Raw genomic sequence first — 26386 nt, forward strand, 5'->3', positions numbered from 1 at the left:
TGCATAAGCCGTGCGGTTCTGCATGAGTGGCAATAAGGACTGCACAGGCTATGCAAAATATTTGCATAAGAGGAATACAACCTGTGCAGTTCTGCATAAGTAGCAGAAAGGGTTGCACAGGCTATGCAAAACATTTGCATGAGGAAATTCATAGCCTGTGCAGTGTATACAAAAGCTGCTGCATGATGATTAGCAAGGGGAAATGTACAACCAGCAGTAGAAGCATTGAAATTTATACAGAGTATGGGCAAATATGTACAAAAGGGCAATAAGTGCAATGAAAATCAAAGAAAACTAATGTAATAGCTATCCAATGAAACTTCAAGAAAAACAGAATTTAAAACAAACTAATTCAAAACAAACAAACATAATTCAAAACAAACTATAAATGTTTGAACATATTTACAAAGGAAAAGTCCTACAAGTTGGAACAAAAGTAAAACAAAAACTAATCTAGTTCTATTGTTTTGCCCTTATCCAAAGATGTTGCTAAGGGGCTGGTAGCTGCTGGTTGCTGTCGAAATGACGGTGCTGGAGGAGGTGATGGAGGTGGAGGTGGCATTCCCAGAAAGATCATGAGTTGCTTCACCATCTCCTTCAATTCTTTCTGCTTGTCCCTAGTTTCCATGACAAGGTCAAATAGGTGATCATGACGATCCTTGAGAGTATCAAGACCAGTGTCAAGCTTCCTATCCACAAAGTATATATCATCACTAAGCCTGTCAAGGTAGGTGAATAAGGCTTTAGTGTTGAAGGCAGGAGGGGCTGTGGATGAGGAAGGTTCAGCTGTAGGAGGTGTGGACCGAGAAGGCTGGGGTCTCTGCTCGCATCGAGGGTGGGGTAGGTTCGGTGAGAGTCCGTGGGGTGATGGAAAAGGTTGGGCTTCTGGTTGTGCAATGGGCTCAGTTTCTGCTGCAGGTTGTGCAATGTCAGAATGTGGCAAACTGAACCCTGTTTTGGATAGGTGTGCAGTATCAAAATATAAGGTGTCCATAAGTGCTGGTATTGGGTGCTCTTCAGGATTAAAACCAAAATGCTTAGCTATAACTGTTATAAGCCCACCCAGGACAATGTCACCTATGGATTTAGTGGCAATATGCAACACATGCTCACAAAAGAAATAACCAGGAGAAACCTTGACCTTGTGAAATGCACACCATAACATAAATAATTCAGATTTCCCCACAGCACCAGAACTAGTCCCTCTGCCCAATATAGTGCTAGCAATCAGCCTATGAATAAACCTAAGTGCAGGGTCTAGTATTTGAGAAGTTTTGGATCTCCCAGCAGAGAAAGTCTGAGGTTGGTTGGTGATGATTCTCCAGAATTGTGCAGCATTCCAAATACCCTTGTTTGCTACCTCTACTCCAGTATGTGGCACTCAAAATAACCCATCAATTGCAAAACCAAAAATGCTATGAAATTGGTCCAATGACAGCTCTCTATTTTGCCCCAAACATCTAAATTTCATAATTGGCTTATGGTCTACATCATGCAATTTGAGGGTAGCAGAGAATGAAGAAATAAACTCCAAAACTAGAGTTGGATAAACTATCTCCTGCTTATGCACAAATTCCATCCAACCCATACCATCAAGATATGCAACTACATTGTCAAATAAACCAAGAGATTGTAGAGAATCGGCAGAAATATACCTAGTGGGTTGTACCCTCCTATCCTTGAGTCTCTTAAAAGCTGCCTTTTGAATTGTATCAGGAAGAGGCCAAGGTAGCTTTGATACCTGTGAAGCTACTGAAATTGGCTTTTTGCTGGAAGAGGGTGTGGAGGCTGGAGTTTTTAGCTTTTTGGGTGGTGGTTCCGACAATGGGGTGGGTGGTTCTTTGCGTTTGGAAAGAGGAGGTGCAGAGGACATGGGTCGCACAGATTTCGACCTAACTTTCCGCTTATAGGTGGTTGTGGGAGGTGGTGGGGGTGTCTCTTGTGGAGGTAGCGTTGACAATGGCGACACCTGGAGAGGGGAAGTTTGAGGGGAATGGGGAGGTGATTCCATGGGTTTCCGATAGTGAGGATGGAGAAGATGAGGGCAGAAATGAAAATGCAGGGGGAAATTAGGGTTTATGCGGTGAAAATGCGAGTGGAGAAGAAGGGGAGAGGAAGGGTTATGCGGGAATGAGGATCGTGAGAGAAGAAAAACAGTGAACAGGGATATCGGGGTGAAGGTGGGAAAAAATTTGCCGAAAAGAAAAGTTTGATTTAAACGGGTTTTGTAAAAACTGCATAAGGGGAAAGTGAATGTGCATAGCTTATGCATTAGCTTATGCAAGTTTCGCCCTGTTTTGAAGTTCAGAAAAATATGTCATGCAGAAGTGCATAGGTCATGCACTCTGTTTATGCAGGTCTCGGCAACTTTTGAAATTTGAGGAGTGAAGTCATGCGGGAGTGCATAAGTCATGCACTCCCCTTATGCACCTCTCGGCAAGTTTTGGAATTCAGGGTTGGTGGTTATGCAGAAGTGCATAAGTCATGCACCCTCCTTATGCAGGTCTCGGCAAGTTTTGGTGTTTGGGTTGGTGGTCATGCAGGTGTGCATAAGCTATGCACTCTGCTTATGCACTCTTCGGTGGGTTTTGAGATTCAGAGTGTGAGGTCATGCAGGTGTGCATAAGCTATGCACTCTGCTTATGCAGACTTCGGCAGAGAGAGAAAATGAAGAATTTGAAGTTATGCAAATGTGCATAAGTCATGCACTCTGCTTATGCAGGTTTCGAAAGATATGAAATTTGACAAAATTAGGCTATGCAGAGTTGCATAAGCTATGCACTCTCCTTATGCACTTGCAATAAGGGTGAAAAATGGCAAGAATTGTGGTTATGCAGGATTGCATAAGCTATGCAGTTGCTTATGCACAATTCAACAAGATTAAGATTGCAATGGAACATGAATTGCAAGTGTGAAAAATACTCTAGAATGAGGAAATATAATTCTATGAAGCATAAACCATGAGAAATTTTCACCAAAAACACATCAATATATACAAAGTTCATCAAAAATGCATCACACAAGCATGTAGAAATGGATCCTGCATAAAAGACCTTTGTGAACCATGCCATTTTTACTCAAATTCTGTAAATCAACATTTAGCACAATATAAACTCAATAAAACCTGCATAAAGTTGCATCTATCCACAAATGATGAAATGAACTCTCCAAGTTATGCCAAGAGAATGCAATATTGTCCACCTTGAATTCCACAACCCAAATAATTTCAAAACTACAAAGATGACCAACTTACCACCATGTTAACATTAAAAGCACATATACTTAAAAGTTACACACCCAACCTCACCAAAAACACAAGCCATTTGCTGCAGGCACCCTTTTTGCTGCAGATTTCATTTTTCCTCTGCATAAACCAGATTGCAGCTCCCCAATAGTTCACCAGCCTTTCTTCATTGAAATACATCTACAAGGGACAAGATTTAACAATGTCAAAAATTGAATTTGGGGAGATTTAAGATAAAAACTAAAGCAATGAAAATAAAGGTAAATCAGCAAAAGCAAAATAAAAGGACTTGGGATGCCTCCCAAGAGCGCTAATTTATAGTCCTTAGCTGGACTCTTTTCATGTTTCATGGTGGCTGAAATTGGAATTTATTGCCTCTGTTTCCAATAGGTGCTTCAATGAAGCTATACTTCATTTTCTTTCCATCACATGAGAAGATCCTTGTTGCTTTGTCTAAAAATCCGACCATTTCTTTCTTGACAACCTTTGGTGCATCTTTTTCTTTGAGAGATGGTTGCTTTACTTCACTTTTCTCCACTTGCTCAACTTGAAAGATTGGTGCCATAGGACAAGGTGGATTACTATTCAAATCTTGTGCAAATGCAGCCTCTTTTGGATTTTTATCATTGATACTCCCTTCATGGATAAGACAACTTTCAAGAGAAGCCTTCGGATAGCTCTTTCTAAAGTGCTCTTTTACTAACTCATCAACTATATCAATTCTCAAACAAGAGTCTACATCTTCATGTTGCTTCTTCTTATCATTGCCAATGTTGAAGACTAAATGATCCTCTCCGACTCTGAGAGTAAGCTTTTCACCTTTCACGTCAATCAAAGCACCAGCTGTAGCTAGGAAAGGCCTCCCCAAAATGATTGGGATATTAGAATCCTCTTCCATGTCCAAGATGACAAAGTCAACAGGTATATAGAATTTCCCAACTTTCAGAGGCACATTCTCTAAAATCCCTTCAGGATACTTAATTGATCTATCAGCTAACTGAAGAGAAATGTGGGTTGGCTTAAGATCTCCCATGTTGAGCTTCTCATAGATGGAGAGGGGCATAAGGCTTACACTAGCCCCTAAATCACATAAAGCTTTTATAGAACATGATTCCCCAATATGGCATGGAATGGAAAAACTCCCTGGATCCTTGAGCTTTGGAGGAAGTTTTCTTTGGAGGATAGCACTGCATTCCTCAGTTAAGGATATAGTCTCATAATCTTCAAGTCTCCTCTTATTTGAGAGAATTTCTTTTAGAAACTTAGCATAAGAAGGCATTTGGGAAAGAGCATCAATAAAAGGCACATTTATGTATAGCTTCTTCAAAACCTCTAAGAACTTCCCAAATTGCTTATCAAGCTTGGCTTTTTGAAATCTCTGTGGAAAGGGAAGCTGTGGCTTGTAAGGCTCTGGAGGTATGTATTTCTCTTCTTTCTCTTTTCTTGCACTCTCTTTCTTTTCACTCTCTTGTTTTTCATTTTCATCAACATCTTCCTCATTTTCTCTCTTCTCACTTTTTTCACTCTTCTCATTATGTACTATTTTACCACTTCTCAGTGTAATGGCATGACATTGCTCTCTTGGGTTTTCTGGTTGACTTGGTAGTTTTCCAAAAGATTTGGTACCTGAGGAAGATGCTTGTTGTGCAATCTGATTTTCCAAAGATTCATTATGTGTTTGCATCTGTTCCAGCCTTGCTTTCATCTCTCTCATCTCCTCATCATGCTTATTTTGGTTAGCAAGAATCTGTTGTAATAAAGCTTCTGTGGTGGAACTTTGTTCTTGCTGTTTTGGTGGAGGATTCATATTTTTCTGCTGAAAATTAGGCAATGGTTGCCTATTTTGCTGATATGGAATTCCTTGTTGCTGTTGTGGTTGAAAATTCTGATTTTGAACTTGACTTTGCTGATTTCCCCATGAAAAGTTGGGATGATTCCTCCAAGTTGGATTATAAGTTTGAGAGTAAGGATTCCCCATCTGTTTGTTTCCATAATTACCAACATATGCAGCTTGCTCTCCATAGTCTACTCCACAGCTGGTAGTTCCTTCTGCATAAGCCACTTATTGTGAACTTCCAGATGATGATGATGAACTAACCAACATACTCAAATCCTCCATCTTCTTGGCCAAGACATTTGTAAGTGCATCAAACTTTACATTAATCATGTTGAATGGATCAAGGTCAGACATGCCAGCAGCTTGCCTCTTTTGAGTTGGAGCTGGTCCTCTTGGACTACTCCAAAGATGAGTATTCTTTGCAATTTTCTCCAATAGCTCATAAGCTTCATCTTCATGCTTCATAATAAATTCTCCTCCTGTTTGAGCATCAATAATCCCTCTAATTGCTGGAGTGACATTGGTGTAAAAATTCTGGTTTATCATCCATTTTGGAATGGCATGATGTGGGCATTGTCTCTCTAATTCTTTCCATCTCATCCATGATTCATAAAGAGTTTCATCTTCTCTTGGTCTGAAAGCTGTCATTTGATTCCTCAATTCTTGAGTTTTTCCAAGTGGAAAATATTGTGCAAGAAATGCATCAGTGAGTTGCTCCCAATTTGTAATGGAGTTGTGAGGTAAAGAATCAAGCCAATCCAATGCTCTATCTTTCAAAGAGAATGGGAATAGCTTCAATCTTGCTGCATCATCAGATACTCCAGGTTGTTTTTGCATATCACAGATCATAGCAAATTTCTTCAGATGTGTGTGTGGATTTTCAGAAGGATGTCCTCCAAATTGAGAATTTTGAATCATTTGAAGAACTCCAAAATCCATCTTGTAACTATTTGCATCAATTCTTGGTCTTGCTATGCTCTCTCTCAAATCATCAAAACGAGGAAAAGCATGATCCATCATACTTCCCCTAGGTAGATTAGCATTTACAACCTCTTCACCTTGGGCTGCATTTTCATTGTTTCGATCATTTCCAGCATTACCGCCACCAATTCTAATTCTTTCATCGGCCATGTCTGCTTCTAATTCAGTTTCTCTCAAAGCTTCTCTTCTTTTTCTGGTTTCTTTCTTGTTGGCCTTACAAAATTTCTCAATTTCAGGATCAAACAATAAGGATGTGTCACTTGTGCTTCTAGCTCTTCTCATAAAAGATTAAAAGTACCTGAAAAAGAACAAACAAACACAAAATGAAAAGATAACAAAGATAAAACTATAAACAACTAAAATAATCAAGAATTCAATCTTAAACAAACAACTCCCCGGCAACGGTGCCAAAAACTTAATGTGGCCCAACCGCAAGTGCACGGGTCGTACAAGTAATACAGTAAAGATATCGTTCCCACGAGGAGTTGTGTTAATGATTGAATTTTTGATATAAAAAGTTGAGTAAATTGAAATATTTTTGAAATTAAAGCAATGAATTGATGGGTATTAAGAATGTGAAATCTATATGTGCAAAATTAATATTCTATTCAATAATGTATTAATTAAACTAAAATTGCATCAAATTGAAATAAGCAAGTTGAAATATGGCAAGATTAAAATGGCAAGCAATTAAATTCGATTGGAAATTAACAATGATAAAAAGGCGATTCTGGAGTTCGGGATTTCATATTCGAGCTATTTTGGGATTTTAAATTGGTTATCCAATCTCGTGGAACTTACGGGTTTTAAGGAGATTAATTCTTAAATCCTTTGAATGCCTTTTCGAGTGAGACAAAGAGTGCCTTAATTAATCTAATCCTACTTTCATGGAGTTAGAGTTAATTAAGACCCATTAGGTTCTTTAATTAATCTGTGAATCCTCTTAATCCTTAGCCTATTTCTAGGTCTAAGTTAATTAAGTCCAATTTCTTGATTATCTATCACAAGGCCTTCTCCTTTCGGTGCCTCAACCATGGATTAAGAACATTACTTAATGGGATCCTACACTAAGCATGTCATTAAGCACACAAGAAATGAATAAAACTCATTAAGACCACAAAATATGGATTACCCAATCAAAATCCACAAAATATCTCAAATATTACAACCCTTACTCCAGAATCAAAAGTAAACTACTCACTATCCATAATGCTTACAAGATATTATGAGTTTATAAGGAAATAAAGCTTTAATCTAAGCTAAGAAATAAGAAATTAAACACTAGAAATGTAGAAAAATGTAAGGAAAGAAAGAAATCTGCAAATCTTGGTTGAAAATGGTGTGGAAGGTGAAAGTGACTCTTCAAATTCTGCCTCTCCTCTTCCTTTTCTTTTCTGCTCCTTGTCTCCCCCTTTCTAAAAATGGGAAATGAGACTATTTATAGCATTTTTCTAACATGGAGCCCTAAAATAGTGTGTTCTAGGAGGAATTATCTGAGGGAATCTGCTGCCAGCTCATTAATGAACTCTTTATGGGACTGCATAAGTGGACTGCATAAGTTATGCAATCCTTATGCGATTTTACCAGTTCTAGTTCACTTATGCGAAACTACATGACTTGGTGCATAGGTTATGCACAATTCCGTGAGAGTGCATAAGGGAGGCGTGAATGTGCATAAGCTATGCAGTCTCCTTATGCACATTTCGGCAGGTATTGGAACAATGATTTTTCTCCTTATGCAGATCTGCATAGCTTATGCGGCAAGTTATGCACAATTTGTTCAATGCATATTTCAGCTTGAAAACTTGTTTTTGACATCTTTGGCTGTAGAAGTCACTCCTCAATGGCAAAATTTCTCTTCAGTCCTTCAAAAATACCATTTTTCCTACAAAACAAAGTAAAAATTACAAATTAATCCAAAATTGACAATTATGAAAAACTAACTAAATAACTAATGAAATTAGCTAAAAATAACTAATAATAAAATAAAATGACTATGAAATTAGACCTAAATGACTATGCAAAATATATGCATCACTTCTGCACAATAAAAATAGAGTTGCACTTCCATAGCAGTCCGCAAACTTAAAATTGGAGCACTGATACAATTCACAGCAGTCATTCAATTTTAGTTAAGTATCTAGGCAAGACTTAAGGCTGAGTTGTTGTTGTTGTATCTAGGCAAGATCCCTAATATAGCACAGCAAAATTCATATAATTCAGCCACTAGTCCAAAACTGATAAAAATAATATCATGATTTTAACAATAGCAAGTTTTAGGGGAAAAAATGCATCTCCTCAGAAGATGCAACGGTAAAACCTGAATTGTTGACAAAACTATAAGGTTAGTTTTTGAAAGTGAACTTACCAGAAAATCACCATTTTCATGTATTTCCATTCGCAGAGTTGCAGGCTTATTGCTCTTTTTAGTGTGTAGAGATTTCTCTGGATTTTCATAGAAATTGAAGTCATCTAACAATGAGGTCTTAGCTGAATAACTCCTAAATATATTCAGCATTTCCAAACCTTGCTCAAGTCCAATACTCCAATCTGCAAATTATTATAACAAATCGTGTCAATCCATCCTTTAATACATTCAACAAGAACGGAGGCGACTATGCACAAGTTTCTATTCTAGCAGCATCTTTTGCCAGATATATTGGATCAAAGCCTAACTTGTATAGTAGAGCCACTGAAAATAACAGAAAAATGGCAACATACTCTGCTCAGGTGAGTTTTTAATGCAGGGGAACCACATGCAGAGCATATTGCAGAAGACTTCCACAAATAGAAGCTGTTGTGTAAGAGAACAGGTCTTTTCTCGAAATCAAGAACTTCCAAAATAGAGATTTTTTTTTTAAATGAATTTAAAATTATTTCTGCTTGATTCCCAATATGACAAGGACAAGTATAACAAATATTCATTGTAAAGCAGTACTACCATGAAGTAAACACAATTTTCGACAATCAATATGTATTTAGTTCTAGCCATATTTCTTAAAATATAACATAACAAATTAGAAGATGTAAATGTAGAGCAGACTGGCTTTCACAACAAAGACATCAGAATCCAATTGAGTTCAAAAGAAAAGGAGATACCTCTTGACTGCCTCTGCTATAAGTTACAGGCTGCCCATCATTATTTTCAAGAATGATATGCCGCAGATGACTGTTAGTAATGTCTTTTATGACATGCCATCTAACTGGGAAGAAACCATTCCACTTGTCAAGTTGCCAAAAGTCCATATCTTTATCGAAATCCACCTGCCCAACCATCTCAGCTATCCCAACAAATTGTCCACTTCCATTAACCTGAAGTTATGATCAAGAGAAAATGAGGACTTGAAACAAAGTATTTTATGTTAGACATGATAATAAATTAGGATTTAGGCACAACAGGAGATAGAAGACATGATTTTCAACTCACCGAAAAAAAGAGGAAAATTGGACATTTTGTGCCAGTTCCACCTGATCTCTGTTCTGCTTCACGGAATGCTGCATCTAACTTCTTATTGCCGTTTAGAGTGCTTGCCTACACATCATATTTAATGCTCTTATGAATGTCATCTTCATTGTAAGATTTGATAACATAGAACTTAGCATCTGCGTACTTAGTTTCAAAATCTGGTTTGTTATATTGATCCCTTTGTTCAGTGATTCCCAAGTCTTCCTTGGCAGCAGTGTCCAGAGAAGAAAATTTGTTAGAGGCCCTAGGACCACAAGTTAATTCAGTCGAGGTTTCAAAATCACTGTGTTCATAGAATCTATCTCTAGATTTATTTCTATCATTTCCATTCCATATCCTTCCATTCTGTCTATAGTTCACAGGATCATTATGCGGGAATGGACCTTGTTTTTGGATAGAAAAAGGAGGCAAATTTCCTACAGGATGGTATCCTTTCAAGAGACCTGCTGAAAAATCAGAACCAAATGTAGACACCTGTAACATAAAAAGTTAAATCAGCAAAAACACACAAAGCTGAAGATTATTGATGACCAACAAGCACAACAAACTTCAAAATCAATTCCTTTTGGGAAACGTTTAAAGATATACACATAGAAAGTAAGACTATTTCATACCTTGTTTAAAGGTCTGATTGCCTGTGTATTTGTAGACTTAGAGGATTTACCACCAATATTGCCATTAGACTTCATAGAGTTAAAACCAATGGACTTAGCAAAAGTAGAACTTGATCCATATTTTCCATTTTGAGAACCAGTATTGCCATTTGAGACATCACTAACATATGCTGAATCCCATGAATAACAAGGCATGGCATCTGATCCATAGGAAAAAAGGATGTGGAAGGTATCCAGGTGAAGAAAAATTTGCTTGTTGACTGACACTTTGCCCATCTACCCCAACTACTGTCCCAGAAGCATATGGATTATAGCGAGGTAAATAACAGACTAGCGATCCATTGTCTGATTGCATTCCCTGATGCGATCAACATACACTAGTATCAATTATCAACAAGACACAATTATATAAAACTACCCTTATCAGCCAAGCAGAACGAGACATAGTTTTGGCTAATTTTTGCAAATAGAAATAGAAGTATACGTCTGCTTGAAAATAACCATGATCATCCAATTGTGTGAAGGATCCATTATACCCTGCAACAAATAGTAAGTTTAAGAAATAAATATACCATAAATTGATTTGATCTAAATTCTCAAATTATAAAATTCAGAGTTGCAAATCAAACTAAAAAAACAAATCTTTAATTGAAGCAAAATAAAGCAACTTAATACTTTCAAAATTATCATGATTAAAGACATACTAAAGTATTATCTTTTCATTTTTCACATGATTGCACCATTAGCCTAAAAAATGATTCTGATGATATGGAAGTCAAGTAAGAAAAATCAGTACTTAATCACAAGGCTGATTAACATCATCCTATGCAACACATTGGGAAGTACATTACTTGACATCTCAACTTCACTGAAAACCTATTATATGAATACTTTTAACTAAGATTATGGCATTCAATTTAATTGACTTTATCACAACTCCAGGAGATTATATATAAGAAGAATATATAACTGTCTCAATATCCCACCTGGTTAGTAATAATTGTAACTACTAGTTGGTGGATTGTAAATACTGAGGTCTCCAACAGACTCTTGGTTAGCCTCCCCTTTGATACTAGAATTACCATCTCCTTCACCTTTGGTATTAGAAGTAGCATCCCTTGAAGAGCAACTCGATGATGTTGAGCCAGATGGTAATCCATCTTTTCCAGAAGCCTGAAAACAAAGGCATACAAAGGAAAATAAGATAATAAAAAGATAATCTTGTTCTACTAAGCATTAAGCAAGTTTGTTGATAAAATAACCATCTACCATGCACAGAATAAATTTGCGCCATGTGGATACCTAGAGATACACAAACAGAGCCTCAAAAATTTAAGATCCAAAAAATTTAAATAAAACACCAGCAATCTTTTTAAACAAGAAGAATGGATCTCATGGTACTGACACAAATAGATCATATTCTTGAACTTATGTTATAATGACCAAAAACGTATTTCCTTGAGCTTTTAGTGTTTTATAATTGTCAGTAATCCAATGCATACCATACACCAAACCACAAAGTGAAAATTGGCACAACTGCAGGAAAGATAGGAATCCACAATAAATTAAAACCAAGCCTTTTCACCTTCATAACACTATTTGTCCAAGCAATTTCCACAAGGAAGAAAACAAAGGCAACATAGATTAATATGACATACCACATCACGCCCAGCCAATTTCCTAATGGACTCCGACTTCAATCCTGTAGGAACAGGTTCAGCTGCATTCTATAGTTAAGAATACAATCCTTATTCAATTAGCCAACAAATCATCGAGTTGCCAACAATATCTACACCATTAAACAGTCAATACAGATTTTTTTTTTCCCCACAGGACAAAGGAAATATGCAATTTTAGCAGCAAGAGGAAGGAATGAAGGGGTGAAAAAGGGCATAAATCAAACAAGCCAAACAATTAACTTTCCATAAAATCAAAATCTTGATCATCGAAGATAATACTCATTTTCACTATAAAATGAACAAACCAATTTTTTTTTCCAATTTTCAGTAAAATAACAAAAAAAGTTACATAAATGAAATTAAAAACAGAACCCATAAAAAAATTAAAAAAAAAAAAAGGATGAAACGAAAGGACATAAAAAGCACACATACAAAATACACCCAAAACCCAAAAAAAAAAAAATAAATAAAGCAAATTCAAACAGTAAACCCAATAAGAGAGGATACGTTTCTCAAGTACCGTTTCAGTGGCCATCGTCGATAGTTAACACCTATAAACAGAGAAAGACAAAATAAATAGCGAAAGGGTTAGTCAAAGACAAAGCACCAGTCCTTTTATACCAAAAGTCTTAGATTATTTTCCAAACTCAACCACGATTGAGAAAACAACTTAAATATTTATTCTCATAAAAATTGAAAAGCGACGGATCGAGGCCGAGACGAAACCGAGAGACCCGATCTGATCTGTCCGGAAAACCGCTTTTCAGTAGAGTAGAAAAGCGGTTTTCCAGAGAAGGAAAGAACAAGAAGAAGCAGTGAAGTGAAGGTCGAGAAGGAGAAGAAGGGAAACAAAAGGGTCCAATTATGGAAGGATCGGACAGGTGCGATGAGTTCCTGGCTTGAGAAGAAGAAATAGTGACCGTTGAATGTAGGGTTGAAAGGCATAAAGGGTGGGAAAGCGCCAATATTTTGGGAGTGTGTCCAGTTTTTTGCTGACGTTATTAGGAAATTAAATTCCCTCTCTTTTTTTTTTTCCACTATTTTCCAACATGTTTAATAATCAAATATAATTAGTTTCAAAAAATACAGAATATATATATATATATATTTTTTTTAGTTCGAGCTTTAATTAACAAAAGTTTAAACACAATTCAATTTCATGGGTTAACACAAATACATATATATATATAATATTTTTTATTTTCTTTATTATAAAGTAAATACTTAATTATTACAATATATGGATTCAGTGTTTACTTAATAAAATAAAAATAGTGTTTTTGAGTTAAATTTCTTATTCTAATTCCTTTAAAAAATTATTACATGGATGCTTTAAATCTGCATTGGCTCCACATATTTAAAAAGGAATTTTCTTGAATTCAAAATATAAAGTATGCGGTGAAATTCACTTATTAAATATATAAATCTCACATATTTATATTTTAAATTCAAAGTGAATTTGGTGTAATTTCCCATTTAGAACATATAACTAATGCCATCACTTCATAGCTATGAACATTGATTATAACATGAAGGGGGGAGGAAATGTAGAGGAGGGGCAAAAAATGAAGTAATGTAAAGCAATCAAATATAGCATTTGTATAGAGAAGAGTATATAATACAAAAAGCATTCATGATCCCTTTAATAAAAGATTGCAAGCTCTCCACCTAAGGAGGACACTCCTTAAAAACAAGGTAACCCACAAATTATTCCTACATCTATATGCCTAATTCTATGCCCAAGAATTATAAAGAAAAAAATATATATATTTTCTTTGCACATTAATTTAAAAGAAAAAAAAAAAAGACATAACGAAAATCAAGCCAATTTAAAGACAGCATTAAATTTATAAGGGAAAAAGAAAATTATTCCAGCTCCTTAAACTAAAAAGATCTTGTTTGGATTTTGCATGGATTTTCTCATTTTCCCCATTTTTCAATTGTTGGGAAACAATAGAAGACGATGAAGAATGGTAATTTGGAGAGTTACGAGGAAACTAAGAAAGCATTTGAACTAGTTCTCCCATTGTAGGACGTTCAACGCTATTTTCTTGGCAACATAACATTGCAATGAAAAATAGATGCATTGCTTCATCTTTGGGCACCATTGTTAGTCTGGGATCAACAATGTACCTCACATTCTCTCCGATTATTTGTTACTCTTTTGCTCCATTGTACAATATCCACCCCTTCGCCGAAATCACCCACTGGTCGCCGTCCGGTTAACAGCTCCAAGAGAACAACTCCAAAACTATACACATCACTCTTCTCGTCCACCTTCAATGTGTATGCATATTCTGCAATATGAACAAAATTTAGTCATGACATAGCTAAACCATGGGATTAGCCAAGCCCAACACAACCCAGTATGCAGCATCTTCATTATCACATGTAACACCCCAGTTTTTGAAAATACAATAAAATAAAATAATAATAGTTATGGATATATTAAAAATTGAATAGTGAATTTACAAAAACTTTGAAAGAAAGTTTAATGGAAAATTTGGAATAAATCTTAAAGAATTAAATTAAATAAATTATTTGTATTTATAAATGTGATCTTTCATCTTTTTGTGAATTATTATATCACTCTAAGGTGATATTGTTTTGTAAATTAATAAAATTTACTAGTTATTTTATATAAAATATACATGGTTAACTTTATTTGGCTTTTAAGAATATAAAAGGATACTTATATATTCCAATTAGTAATTTTATTTAGAAATATTTTGATTTGAAAAGAAAAAAAAGGTGGGGATATTGAAAAGTGTTTGGATGAAAAGCATAATTTACTTGCAGACTTTAGTGACATTTTTAGAGTTTTGGGGTCAAAACCTAATTTCCTAAAGTTAGTTGCCAAGTTGTAATTTTTTTTGACATGTGACAATTTCATTATCACTCATTTTTAGCACATGGGCACATTTCTTTTTGTTTCCAAGAAAAAATAGAAACAGGGAGGAGAGGAGGAAAAAGAAAAGAAGAAAGAGAGGGGAAGAAGAGGAAAGAAAAAAGAGGAAGGAAGGAAAAGAGGAAGAGCAAGAGACAAAAGATTGTTCTAAACTTCATTTTCATGGAGGATCAACCAAATTTTGGCAGGAAATAAGAGTTTATGGTGAGAATTGTAAGTTTTAGAGTGAGAAACAAATGGGTTTGTTTAGAGAGAGAGAGAGAGTAGAATTAAAGTTAAAATTTACTCTTTCTACATTTTTCCTAGATTATATGGATGATATTGAACTCCTTTGATTCTTGGGTTATTTTCAAATAAAGTACGCATTAATTTTTATGAATTTTGAAATTTATTAGCATATTTTGAATGTTGATTCATTGAAGTTTAATGAATTCAAAAGTATACTCTTGAATGTTTGAGTTGTAGAAATACGTAAAAGAAAGATTTCTTTTAATCGGTGATTTTTTTTTGAATTGTATTGTCGTAGAAGTTCGATTCCTGCTGCTATTGAAACTTTGATGACGTAGGTACTTTTCGATTACTTCACATTGTCATTACAAAGGATCTGAAGCAATCTTATGCTTTGCCTAGATCAAATATAATGTTACAGTGTGGAATGTTTGACATAAATGCCTACATACCAATGGAATGTCCGGTAGTTAGTGGTTCTTCTCAGCTGAGGATGATAATTTGCTCTGGCATAGTCAGGGTGGGAATGACATACCTCGAGATCGATAACATAATCTTGATTTACAATCCTGAGTCAGCATTTCTATTGGTTATTGCGAAATTGACCAAAGATTCTTGCAGAGTGTTATTGCCGGAAACAATAACTTGTGCAACTGTAAATAATTGATCCTTCTTATTTTCACACATATATGTTCAGGGACTTTGGATTTTTGAGTGTGCTTACCACAAAATCATAAGCATTCCCCACAAGGATTAAAAATGTGGCAGGAGCCCCTTCATGAACTCAAACCAAAGTTACTATTGCGAATATGTCCAAGCTTAATTAAGGCTTTTTTTTTTTTTTTTTTTCAGAATAGACATTTGTCAATTTCCTCAATCAAAATTGCATTAGCACATTTTTTTTTTTTTTTGCAAATTCTTCAACTTGCCAGGTTAATATAACTTGGGGAAATAAGGTTGCCTTTGATCCATGATTTTTCAACTCATTGTCCGCGCTTTTGTTTTTCAATTATTTTTAGACGTTTTTTACTTTCTCACTCTATCTCAGGACGTAAACTGAATCTCAAAAATGCTAAAAGAAATTTCAAAGATCTGAAATATTTTTAAAGCATAAAATTATTAAAAATTTTCCATGTAATTTTAAAATAAATTAATGAAATAAAATGCAATAAAAAGACAAACTCAAAATTTAAATTTCTGAAAAATTGTAATAAATTTCTCTAATTTTATTACATCTAGATAGACCATAAAATTTAAAAAAAAAAAAATACACTACATTCAAATTCAACTTGCATTTAACTCGTTCATTAAGTTCATGAGCTCATTTTATATTTAAGTCATTTAATGATAACTGAAAGAGGAATTCCACTTCTTCTCTCTCTATCTATTAGAGAGAGATGAGGTGCCGACTTCTAGTGACCCTTTCCCTTTCTTTTCTAGTTTTTCACAACTCTCCTCCGCTCCTTTCTCCTTTTCACAACTCTATTTAATAAATTTCATATAATTTATATTACTCAATTTAAATTAATATTTTACTAGAAAACCTTTAATAATAATAATAATTACTTTTTAACAATTTTTTATAATTATTATTATATTATAAAGTAAATATAAATTAAAATATGTATTTTTATTCCCGTTATATTTTATTTTAATTTAATTATATAACATATTAAAAAGTTACAATATAAATTTATAAAAATTTTATGATTAAGCTGAAAATTTTTTATCTGTCATAATAATATCGCAAAATAATTTCACCAAAAATAGGTGGGTAATGGTTTGGTTGCAGTCAAGAATAAATTGTGGGGACCAGATTTGAATTATCTTTATGACAACAACATTAATAGCAATAAAAAATATTGGAAAACAAAGTTTACCAAATAAAGTTGTTCAAAAAATAAAGAATGGTAGGAATTTGATTTTTTAGATTATATATTGACTTTGAAATTGAGGAAGATACATGTGGCATGCCTACAATAGAAGAGGATGAAGACAAGCAAAATCAAGGAAAAAGAAGCTAGTCTAAAGTGAAATATGAAAAAAATTATCATATTAGGAAATAATTTAGTCAATATAATATTTAATCGTAAATTTTTGTCATAAATCATGAAAAAAATTATGATAGTATTATTCCTACATTGAGCAGGACTCCTAATCAGATAATGATTGAGGGAATTAACACTATAAATAGGAGAATGATGCAAAAGGTTATTTGGTTTTTGCCCATTGAAGAGAGTGGCTTTCAGCCCATGAAGTGAGACTGTCATCCATTGTAGAGAAGGGCTTTGCCAATTGCTGAGGATTTGGCTCTGCCCATTAATGAGGGGCATTTGCCCATTAAAGTGGAGAGAGGCTTCGGCCTAAAGTGGAGTAAGGACATAGAATTCAAGAAGAATGAATTATTGTCTATTGGTGAGAGGGCTCTTACCCATATAGTTGAAGGCACCCTTTGTGGTGTAGTGTTGTAATAGTAAATATATTGGGTTATATCTAAAGGAGACTGAGAGGGACTAACTAATATATTTACTATGAGTAGTTTGATGTACTGTGTGATCTCTTAAGTGTAATTGGGTAGTATAATCATGAGCTTGTAATGATGATTTATTTATTGATGATAGTAGAAGATAGCATACCCGTGGATGTAGCCCTATGTTGAGAGGGTGAACTACGTAAATATTTGTATTTTGTGTGTTTACTCTATTTCTTTGCAGTTTACATGCTTCCGCGGTGCACAACACCTTTAATAATAATTACTTTTTAACAATTTTTTATACTTATTATTATATTATAAAGTAAATATAAATTAAACTATGTATTTTTATTCCCGTTATATTTTATTTTAATTTAATTATATAACATATTAAAAATTTACAATATAAATTTATAAAAATTTTATGATTAAGCTGAAAATTTTTTATCTGTCATAATAATATCGCAAAATAATTTGACCAAAAATAGGTGGGTAATGGTTTAGGTGCAGTCAAGAACAAATTGTGGGGACCAGATTTGAATTATCTTCCCCAGATTTGAATTATCTTTATTACAACAACATTAATAGCAATAAAGAATATTGGAAAACAAAGTTTACCAAATAAAGTTGTTCAAAAAATAACGAATGGTAGGAATTTGATTTTTTAGATTATATATTGACTTTGAAATTGAGGAAGATACATGTGGCATGCCTACAATAGAAGAGAATGAAGACAAGCAAAATCAAGAAAAAAGAAGCTAGTCTAAAGCGAAATATGAAAAAAATTATCATACTAGGAAATAATTTAGTCAATATAATATTTAATCGTAAATTTTTGTTATAAATCATGAAAAAAATTATGATAGTATTATTTTAGTCATCTTAATTGTAATTGTATGCCATTATAGCCACATATATTTAATAGGGTTTATAAATTTTAAACATGGATTTGAAAAATGCATCTACAATATGATACAAATATTTTATCACATTAAGAGAGACACCAAAACAGTCGATTTGTTCTTGGATGAAATAGGAAGGGCTAGAAATCATAGAGTCATTATCATCATGAATAAATTGTAGGGGACATAAATTGTATCAATCTTTGAAAGCAAAATTTACCAAAGAAACTAGTTCAAAAAATAAAGAATGGTAGGAATTTGATTTTTGATGTTATTGACATTGAAAATTGATGAAGATACATGTGACATGGCAAGGTTAGAAGAGAAAGAAGCAAAGCTAAATGAAGAAAATAAAAAAAGTTAGTCCATAAAGTTTGTCAAAATCCATCACTTGATTTATTTATTTATTTCAATTTTAAATAATTTAATGCATTAGGTTTCTTTCTGCAATCAAATTAATTGTGAAAATTTTTTGCCAATTTATTGTTTATTATAGTAAAAATATCAAAATACTGTTAACTTTAATTTTAATTCGAAACAATTTATAAGTTCCTAAGATTTTGTTTGATTAAAAAAAAATTCCATCTAGTTAAATTTTATATTTAAATAGTTAATAATTTTTATATATGAAAATTATTAAATATTTTATTTAAATAATTATATATATTATATAAATATATTGTGTCTAGAATATAATAAATATGATTTTCTTATTAAGATATCATTTATATTTAGTGTGTTAAGTTATTTAGAATAATTTGCTAAAACATTTTATTGTAATATAAACATATTTTGCATCTATATTTATAATTTATAAACCTATTAAAGATGTGTTAGTGTGTAAGAAACATTTAAAATTCAAAGTGCTAAAATTATTTTATTTTATTTTTCCATCATTTATAGTAAAATTTTACAGGTTAACATTATGTTAAACACATTAATGAATTTGATAATTTTTTATTTATATATGTATATTATATTTATGTATTCCATTGACTGAATTAATAAATTGTATAATATAAAAATGAGTTATCATGTAAATAAAAGATATATAGTTACATGATTTCTTTAAGCGTTTGGAATTCAAATTTACTTTGCTGACAAAATGCTAGCCGTTCCTTGATTGTTCATTAGTAATTACCGACAAAATGCCTTCCACTCATCTTCTCATGGCCAGCTTCTACTTCATCAGCCATTTCCCTGCAATTTCACATGTAATGCTTTATATTTTAAGTATTTATAAAAAAAAAAAATTGTATTTTAAAAATTCTGTGATTTTACTTTTTTTTTTTGTCTGACTGTAATTTTACTATTGAAGTTTAATTCAGAATATATTGATATTAAAAAAATATTCAAATTAAAATTTTATTATTATTTTAATTATAATTATAATTTTAAAATTAAATTATTCATGAAAACTCCGATAAAGCATGAATTTACGATTGTTATTATTGGATAAGAAATTAAAATTTATATTTTAACATCAAGATATAACACCTTTTTAATATAAAAATCAAGATACAATTGGTGTAATATAAAAGATGTACACTTTTTTACTATTATATTTTTATTAAACAAATAAATTATATTAAAAATAATTATTAAAGAAAAAAAAGAGATATAGAAGAAAAACGAAAAAAATTAACTTTATTTTCTTGTCTTTTCCATTCAATTTATATAAAAAACAAAATGCTAAATTTTTAGAGTTCTTTCCCTTTCAGCTTCTAACAAAACAGAATAATTGGAGATTTATTTTTTTTTTCCTTTTTAATTTTTCCTTCCAACAAAATAAGGTAATTGCTTTTCATCTTCCACAACCATTTTCCTCTCCCTTTCCTTTCACTAACAACACAGCAGGCCCCAAGTTTTTCAAGAAGGAAGAAAGGGAAGTAAAGGGCCTCAAAGCTTTTGCTAGTTTCTAGGCAGAGACCCCACGAGCTTTTTAGTTGCCTGCCACTCATAATTTTTAACCATATAATTAATCGTATGGTGAAGCTTGCGAGTAAGGAAACATGGAGGGGTGGGCAGGATTGGCAGTATTTGCACGCGTAGCAAAGATGGAAAAAGCTGGAATACATATTTTATATATATATAATATAAATATATATTATTAATTTAATATTATAATTAAATAATATAAAATATTATCACAGAAATTTTTTTTTTGAAATAATTTTTATAAAAAATATTTTTTATATATAAATTATTTTTTATAAAAAAAATAGAAGTTAAGTAATAAAAGGTATTTCTAACTACTTAATAAATTTACTTTCACTTTGCTATAAACCTTGTCAAAATAGATTTTCTTTTTAACTGAAATTTTGAATTTCAAATTACGACTTTTTTTTTTTGAGCCAAACATGCCTTATTTTTCTTTTTTTATAAGTAAAAATTTTATTAATAAAAGATGAATAAAAATTTAGTACATTTTCTAGTATTTTTTTTTTTATGATAGGTGATAATTAATTTAATAATAAGTTTTATTTTTAAAACTATAAAATTATAAATTTCATAATTTTTCTTAAGTCATGAGTATCGCATGATTTTTTGCCTAAAATTTTGAATTAAATTATTTAATTATATCAAATTAAGAAATTTAAAATTTAATTTTTTTAAAACGTAAAATTTAGATTTTAAAATCTAAAAGAAATGACAGATATTTAAAATAAAATAAAATAAAGAAATGAGCTTAATAAAATGTGAAGTTGGTGAAGACTCCACATGGGTGGGAAGAAGCACGGTGGGAAGAAGCACAGTGGAAGAGCTGAAAGTAAAGGAAAAGCTTTTGTGAAAGCTGCAATGCTTCAATCCCACACGCCAAGTTTAGAATTGAATCCCAATCAATTATTAGACCCACTCTACTGTTTTGCATTTAATTGCGTGGACCAAATGGAGCTATACGATCCTTCCTGGAAGGCAAATCTGATGTTGACTAAAAGCTCTTCATTTGTTCATAAATTTCTTGCATCAGACTAGTTTACCCAAATATTCATCTCTTGTATTTTGCTTTCTCTACCTTCTTCAAACTCAGCTACACAAGATCCTTCTGTTATCACTGATCATGGCTTCTACTTCTTCCACTACTCCCAGTCAGGGGAAGAAATGGGATGTTTTTATTAGTTTTAGAGGCGACGATACGCGTTATGGTATTCTCTCCCATCTCTCTAAAGCCTTGAAGGACAAACAAATCAAGACTTTTACGGATGAAGAGCTCCATAAAGGAGAAGAGATCTCACCAGAGCTCTTGAAAATAATCCGGGAATCAAGTGTCTCAATAGTTATTTTCTCTGAAAATTATGCAGATTCTCCATGGTGTTTGGATGAGCTTGTTGAGATACTTAAATGCAAGGAAGAATCAGCACAAATAGTTCTACCGGTTTTTTACAAAGTAGATCCAACTGACGTTCAAAAGCTTTCAGGGAATTTTGGGAAGGCATTTGCTATTGCTATGCATGGGGAAAAAGGCAGTTCACAAAAGGTGGACAACTGGAAGCGTGCTTTGATGGAAGTGAGCAACTTAGCAGGATGGGATTCACAGAAAATCAAGTAAGTTAATTACTCTTTACTGCAGTGTTTCTAAGTTTGAATTTAAGGAAATAGAATCAAAATATAGAAACTTTTAATACAGTACATTAATCTTAATACTGAGCACTAATCGAAATATAGATAGCACTAATATGAAAATGGATATTTGTTACCTTATCCTAAAATCAAAGCATATTAATTATATATTACTATTTAGTTAGAGGTGTGGGTCTATCACTGTGATTCTATCATTACTCACTAGTGTTTGTTTTTATACATGACTAGGTCTGAGGCCGAATTAGTTGATGAAATTGTCAATGATGTTTCAAAAAAATTTAGCGATATGTCTAAAAGTGATGATTCTTGTTATCGCAACTTGATTGGAATTAAACCGCGTGTGGAAGAAGTGGAACAGTTGTTAACTGATAAGCAAATTGTAGGAATTTGGGGGATGGGAGGTATTGGTAAAACAACTATTGCACGACAAGTATTTCATCGAAACAAGAATAAATTTGATGGTCATTGTTTCGTTGAAAATGTTAGGGAAACAATGACAAAGCAATCACCAGATGGTGTACGGAACAAAATCATTTGTGAATTACTAAGGGAAGAACATATAGACTATTTGAATGATCGTATTCACAAAAGGCTGAAGAGTAAGAAGGTATTGATTGTTTTTGATGATGTAGAGGATCGAAACCATTTAAAAGATTTAGCAGGAGAGTGTGATTTGTATGGTGAGGGAAGTAGAATCATCATAACTAGTAGAGATTCACTTGGTTTTTCAGAAGAAGGCATATATAAGGTTGAGAAGTTAATTGATTCTCAATGTCTGGAACTCTTTAGGTCACATGCCTTCGAGCCAAATGGTCCCAAGGAAGAATATAAGGAGCTATCAAAGAAGGTGACAAACTATGCTGGAGGCAATCCACTAGCTCTTAAAGTTTTGGGATCTCATTTATTTCGCAGGACGATAAAAGAATGGGAAAGTGAATTGGAAAAATTGGAAGGCAAATCTCTTAAGAAAATTCAAGATGTTTTGAAAACAAGTTATGATGGGCTAGAAAAGAATGAACAGGAAATATTTCTTGATATTGCATGTTTCTTCAAAGGGCTTCATAAAGACGAGGTTGAGAGAAAATTAAAAGCATTTGGTTTCTATCCAGAAAGTGGAATACCTCGTCTAATTGAGAAGTCTCTGATAACTATTTCAAACAATAGGGTAGATATGCATGACTTGCTAGAGCAAATGGGCAAGGATATTGTTAATAAGGAATGCAAACAGCCTGGCGGACGCAGCAGGTTGTGGAATTATGAAGATATTTGTTATGTATTGACAACAGAGACGGTAAGGACCAAATTAATCAATGAAGCTTTTATCATTATCATATTTGAATTTTGTAAGAATTGTAGATCTCGTGACGAATTAAGTATTAATCAATAATCCTTTTTGCTGTTATTTTACTAGGGAACCGAAAATGTTGAGGCCATATCGTTTTGGCCGGGTGAGAGAGGTATTTTGAAGCTAAGTGCCACGGCCTTTGCGAAGATGTGCAATCTTAGATTCATCGAAGTATGTAGAATGTGGAACGAAGTGCTCCTTCCTAAGAACTTTGAATTTTGTGCACAAGCACTAAGATGTCTTTACTGGGATTTTTATCCTCTGGAATCTTTGCCGTTAAATTTTTGGCTAAAGAATCTTGTAGAACTTCGTATGCGTGGGAGCAAACTCATACAACTGTGGAATGGAGGAGATAAGGTACAGTTTATAAATTTTAGATACATTTTATAGAAGTTAATTTGTATCTTCTAATTTATTGATATTTTTCTATTTAATTACAGCCTCTTGGAAGTTTGAAATTGATGGACCTTAGCGACTCTTGTAACCTGATCAGGATTCCGGACTTGTCAAGTATTGCCCCAAATCTCGAGTTTTTATATTTAAATGGCTGTAAGAGTTTGGTTGAAATTCCCTCTCTTCAAAATCTAAGTAATCTTGTAGAACTTCGTATGCGTGGGAGCAAACTCATACAACTGTGGAATGGAGGAGATAAGGTACAGTTTATAAATTTTAGATACATTTTATAGAAGTTAATTTGTATCTTCTAATTTATTGATATTTTTCTATTTAATTACAGCCTCTTGGAAATTTGAAATTAATGGACCTCAACAACTCTGATGACCTGATCAGGATTCTGAACCTGTCTAGTATTGCCCCAAATCTCGAGTTTTTATATTTGAAAGGATGTAAGAGCTTGGTTGAAATTCCCTCTCTTCAAAATCTGAGCAAGCTTACTGAACTTCATCTAAGTGGCTGCTGCAAAATCAAAGATTGTCCAGAGATTCCGTGTAATATAAGGATTCTAACTTTAAATTACACTGGAATAGAACAACTGCCCTCATCAATTAAGCATCTGTCCCAACTTGTCACATTGCCCTTGAACTTGTGTACAGAACTCGTGACTATTCCAAGCAGCATAGGCGAGTTGTAATGTCTTGAAAATTTAGTTCTCCAGAATTGCTCAAATTTAGCAAGTCTTCCTGAAAGCATCAAACAACTTTCGAAGTTGAAACGGCTTAATTTAAGAAGTTGCGAGAGACTTAAAAGTTTACCAGGGCTTCCATCATGCTTAGAATTATTAAATGCAAATGATTGCCGCTCTCTGGAATCTGCATCAATTTCTTTCAATTTCTTAGAACATGATGATGAAAATGAAGAAGCAGATAGAAGTGAACATGAAAATGAAGAAGCACATAAAAGTGAATCTGAAGATTGCAAATTTCTTGATTTTAGTAATTGCGTCAAATTGAATAAGAAAGTAATGGAGGATGTTTTTGAAGCGCACCTGTTGGGTCAGAAAGTTAAATTATTGATGGCAGGAGGTGAAGTGCCAGAAAGGATGAGGTATAAGAATAAAGGATCCTCGCTTTCCTTCAAACTTGACCTTCGTCACGTAATTGCCTTCTCTTTCTGCGTTGTTCTTCGTCCCAGAGGTGGTATTCATTTTCCTGGATTTGAAGTGGATTTCATATGTGAATCTGGAAATAGGCGGGAACGTAATGCGTTCAACTTTTTTAGCGATAAGGACGTTGCTTTTCGGAAATGTTATCATGGAGGTCCGTATCTTTCGGACTTATCACACGTGTTGCTTTCATTCAATGGATTGTGGACACGTTTTGATGAAGAGTGTTTCGTTAAGGCCTCATTTTGCTTCAACGCTAACTGTTTCGCGGATCTGCAGGAAATTATGGAGTGTGGGGTCCATCCTATATATAGTAGAGATAAAAGGAGAAGCAGAAATGAAAAGCATCAAGATGACGAGGAATGCCAATCACTTCTTCAAATATTGGAAGACAAATCGAAGAGAAGAAGAATAAATAATGAGGAGGAAGCTTCTTCTTCTTCTTCACTCTATCTAAATCTCTCTCTATCTCTTCCTGCTTCCTCTTAAACAAACCCCACTCACTTTCACAACAGGTATAACTCATTTCTAGTTTGCCGTTACTTTTTAGCATTCTTAATTGCTTTACTCTTACAAATAACTGCAATCTTTTGCAGCTCTATCATCTGCCGCTCTATTGTCATTTGAGAGAGGGAAGACTATACAGGAGAATAATTAAGCTCAAATCAGGGGAAAAACAACAGGTGAAATGATAAATAGTATCTTCGTTATATGTAATGTGAACAATATTACAATATAATATGTTGTTATGTGAACATATAATCTATTCTGTCATCCACATTACAACATTAGCTTCCAAATCTAACGATTGACTGAAACTGAACCCCACTTCACTTCCAAAGTATCTAGGCAAGACTTAAGGTTTAGTTGTTGTTGTATCTAGGCAAGATCCCTAACATTGCACAGCAAAATTCATAGAATTCAGCTACTAGTCCAAACTGATAACAATAAGATCATGATTTTAACAATAGCAAATTTTAGGGAATAAATGCATCTTCTCAGAAGATGCAATGGTCAAACCGGGATTGTTGACAAAACTATAAGGCTAGTTTTCGAGAGTGAACTTGCAGAAACTCACCATTTTCGTGTATCTCCATTTGCAAAGTTGCAGGCTTATTTTTCATTTTAGTGTGTAGAGATTTCTCTCGATTTTCATAGAAATTGAAGTCATCTAACAATGAGGTCTTAGCTGAATAACTCTTAAATATATTCAGCATTTCCAAACCTTGCTAAAGTCCAATCTGCAAATTATTATAACAAATCGTGTCAATCCAACCTTTAATATATTCAACGAGAACAGAGGCCACCATGCACAAGTTTCTATTCTAGCAGCATCTTTTGCCAGATATATTGAAATATCAAGCCTAAATTGTATAGTACAACCACTGAAAATAACAGAAAAATGGCAACATACTCTGCTAAGTTGAGTTTTTAATGCAGGGGAACCATATGCACAGCATATTGCAGAAGACTTCCACAAATAGAAGCTGTTGTGTAAGAGAACAGGTCTTTTCTCAAAACCACGAACTTCAAAAATAGAGTAGTTTTTTTTTTTTTTTTTTTTTT

At 33.4% G+C, this 26386-nt stretch overlaps 2 protein-coding genes, 1 non-coding gene and 1 pseudogene across 3 annotated transcripts; 3 read left to right on the top strand and 1 right to left on the bottom strand.

The window, feature by feature from the left end:
• The first annotated feature begins 5637 nt into the window (after positions 1 to 5637).
• On the top strand, positions 5638 to 5744 carry LOC131173542 (small nucleolar RNA R71). The gene has a single exon (XR_009143858.1). It is a non-coding gene; the product is annotated as a small nucleolar RNA R71 (small nucleolar RNA).
• Positions 5745 to 7657: 1913 nt separating this feature from the next.
• Positions 7658 to 11332, bottom strand: LOC131173170 (YTH domain-containing protein ECT4-like; annotated as a pseudogene).
• A 9751-nt stretch (positions 11333 to 21083) lies between these two features.
• LOC110644459 (TMV resistance protein N) lies at positions 21084 to 23319 on the top strand. The gene is made up of 2 exons (XM_058135097.1): positions 21084 to 21878; positions 22143 to 23319. The coding sequence occupies exons 1-2, from the start codon at positions 21394 to 21396 to the stop codon at positions 23299 to 23301; spliced, it is 1644 nt and encodes a 547-aa protein (XP_057991080.1). The 5' UTR covers positions 21084 to 21393; the 3' UTR covers positions 23302 to 23319.
• Positions 23320 to 23381: 62 nt separating this feature from the next.
• On the top strand, positions 23382 to 25309 carry LOC131173171 (uncharacterized). The gene is made up of 2 exons (XM_058135099.1): positions 23382 to 23616; positions 23700 to 25309. The coding sequence occupies exon 2, from the start codon at positions 24680 to 24682 to the stop codon at positions 25307 to 25309; it is 630 nt and encodes a 209-aa protein (XP_057991082.1). The 5' UTR covers positions 23382 to 23616; positions 23700 to 24679.
• Positions 25310 to 26386: the final 1077 nt, after the last annotated feature.

This window comes from Hevea brasiliensis, chromosome 14 (genome assembly GCF_030052815.1).
Source record: "Hevea brasiliensis isolate MT/VB/25A 57/8 chromosome 14, ASM3005281v1, whole genome shotgun sequence".
Classification (NCBI taxonomy): Eukaryota; Viridiplantae; Streptophyta; class Magnoliopsida; order Malpighiales; family Euphorbiaceae; genus Hevea; species Hevea brasiliensis.

What these genes read in the sequence shown, in the direction of transcription:
- LOC110644459 (XM_058135097.1), top strand. Translation starts at nt 21,394, where the DNA reads ATGGCTTCTACTTCTTCCACTACTCCCAGTCAGGGGAAGAAATGGGAT. An exon ending in TGGGATTCACAGAAAATCAA is followed by an intron (nt 21,879 to 22,142) that starts GTAAGTTAATTA and finishes ATACATGACTAG; the next exon opens with GTCTGAGGCCGAATTAGTTG.
- LOC131173171 (XM_058135099.1), top strand. Translation starts at nt 24,680, where the DNA reads ATGGAGGATGTTTTTGAAGCGCACCTGTTGGGTCAGAAAGTTAAATTA.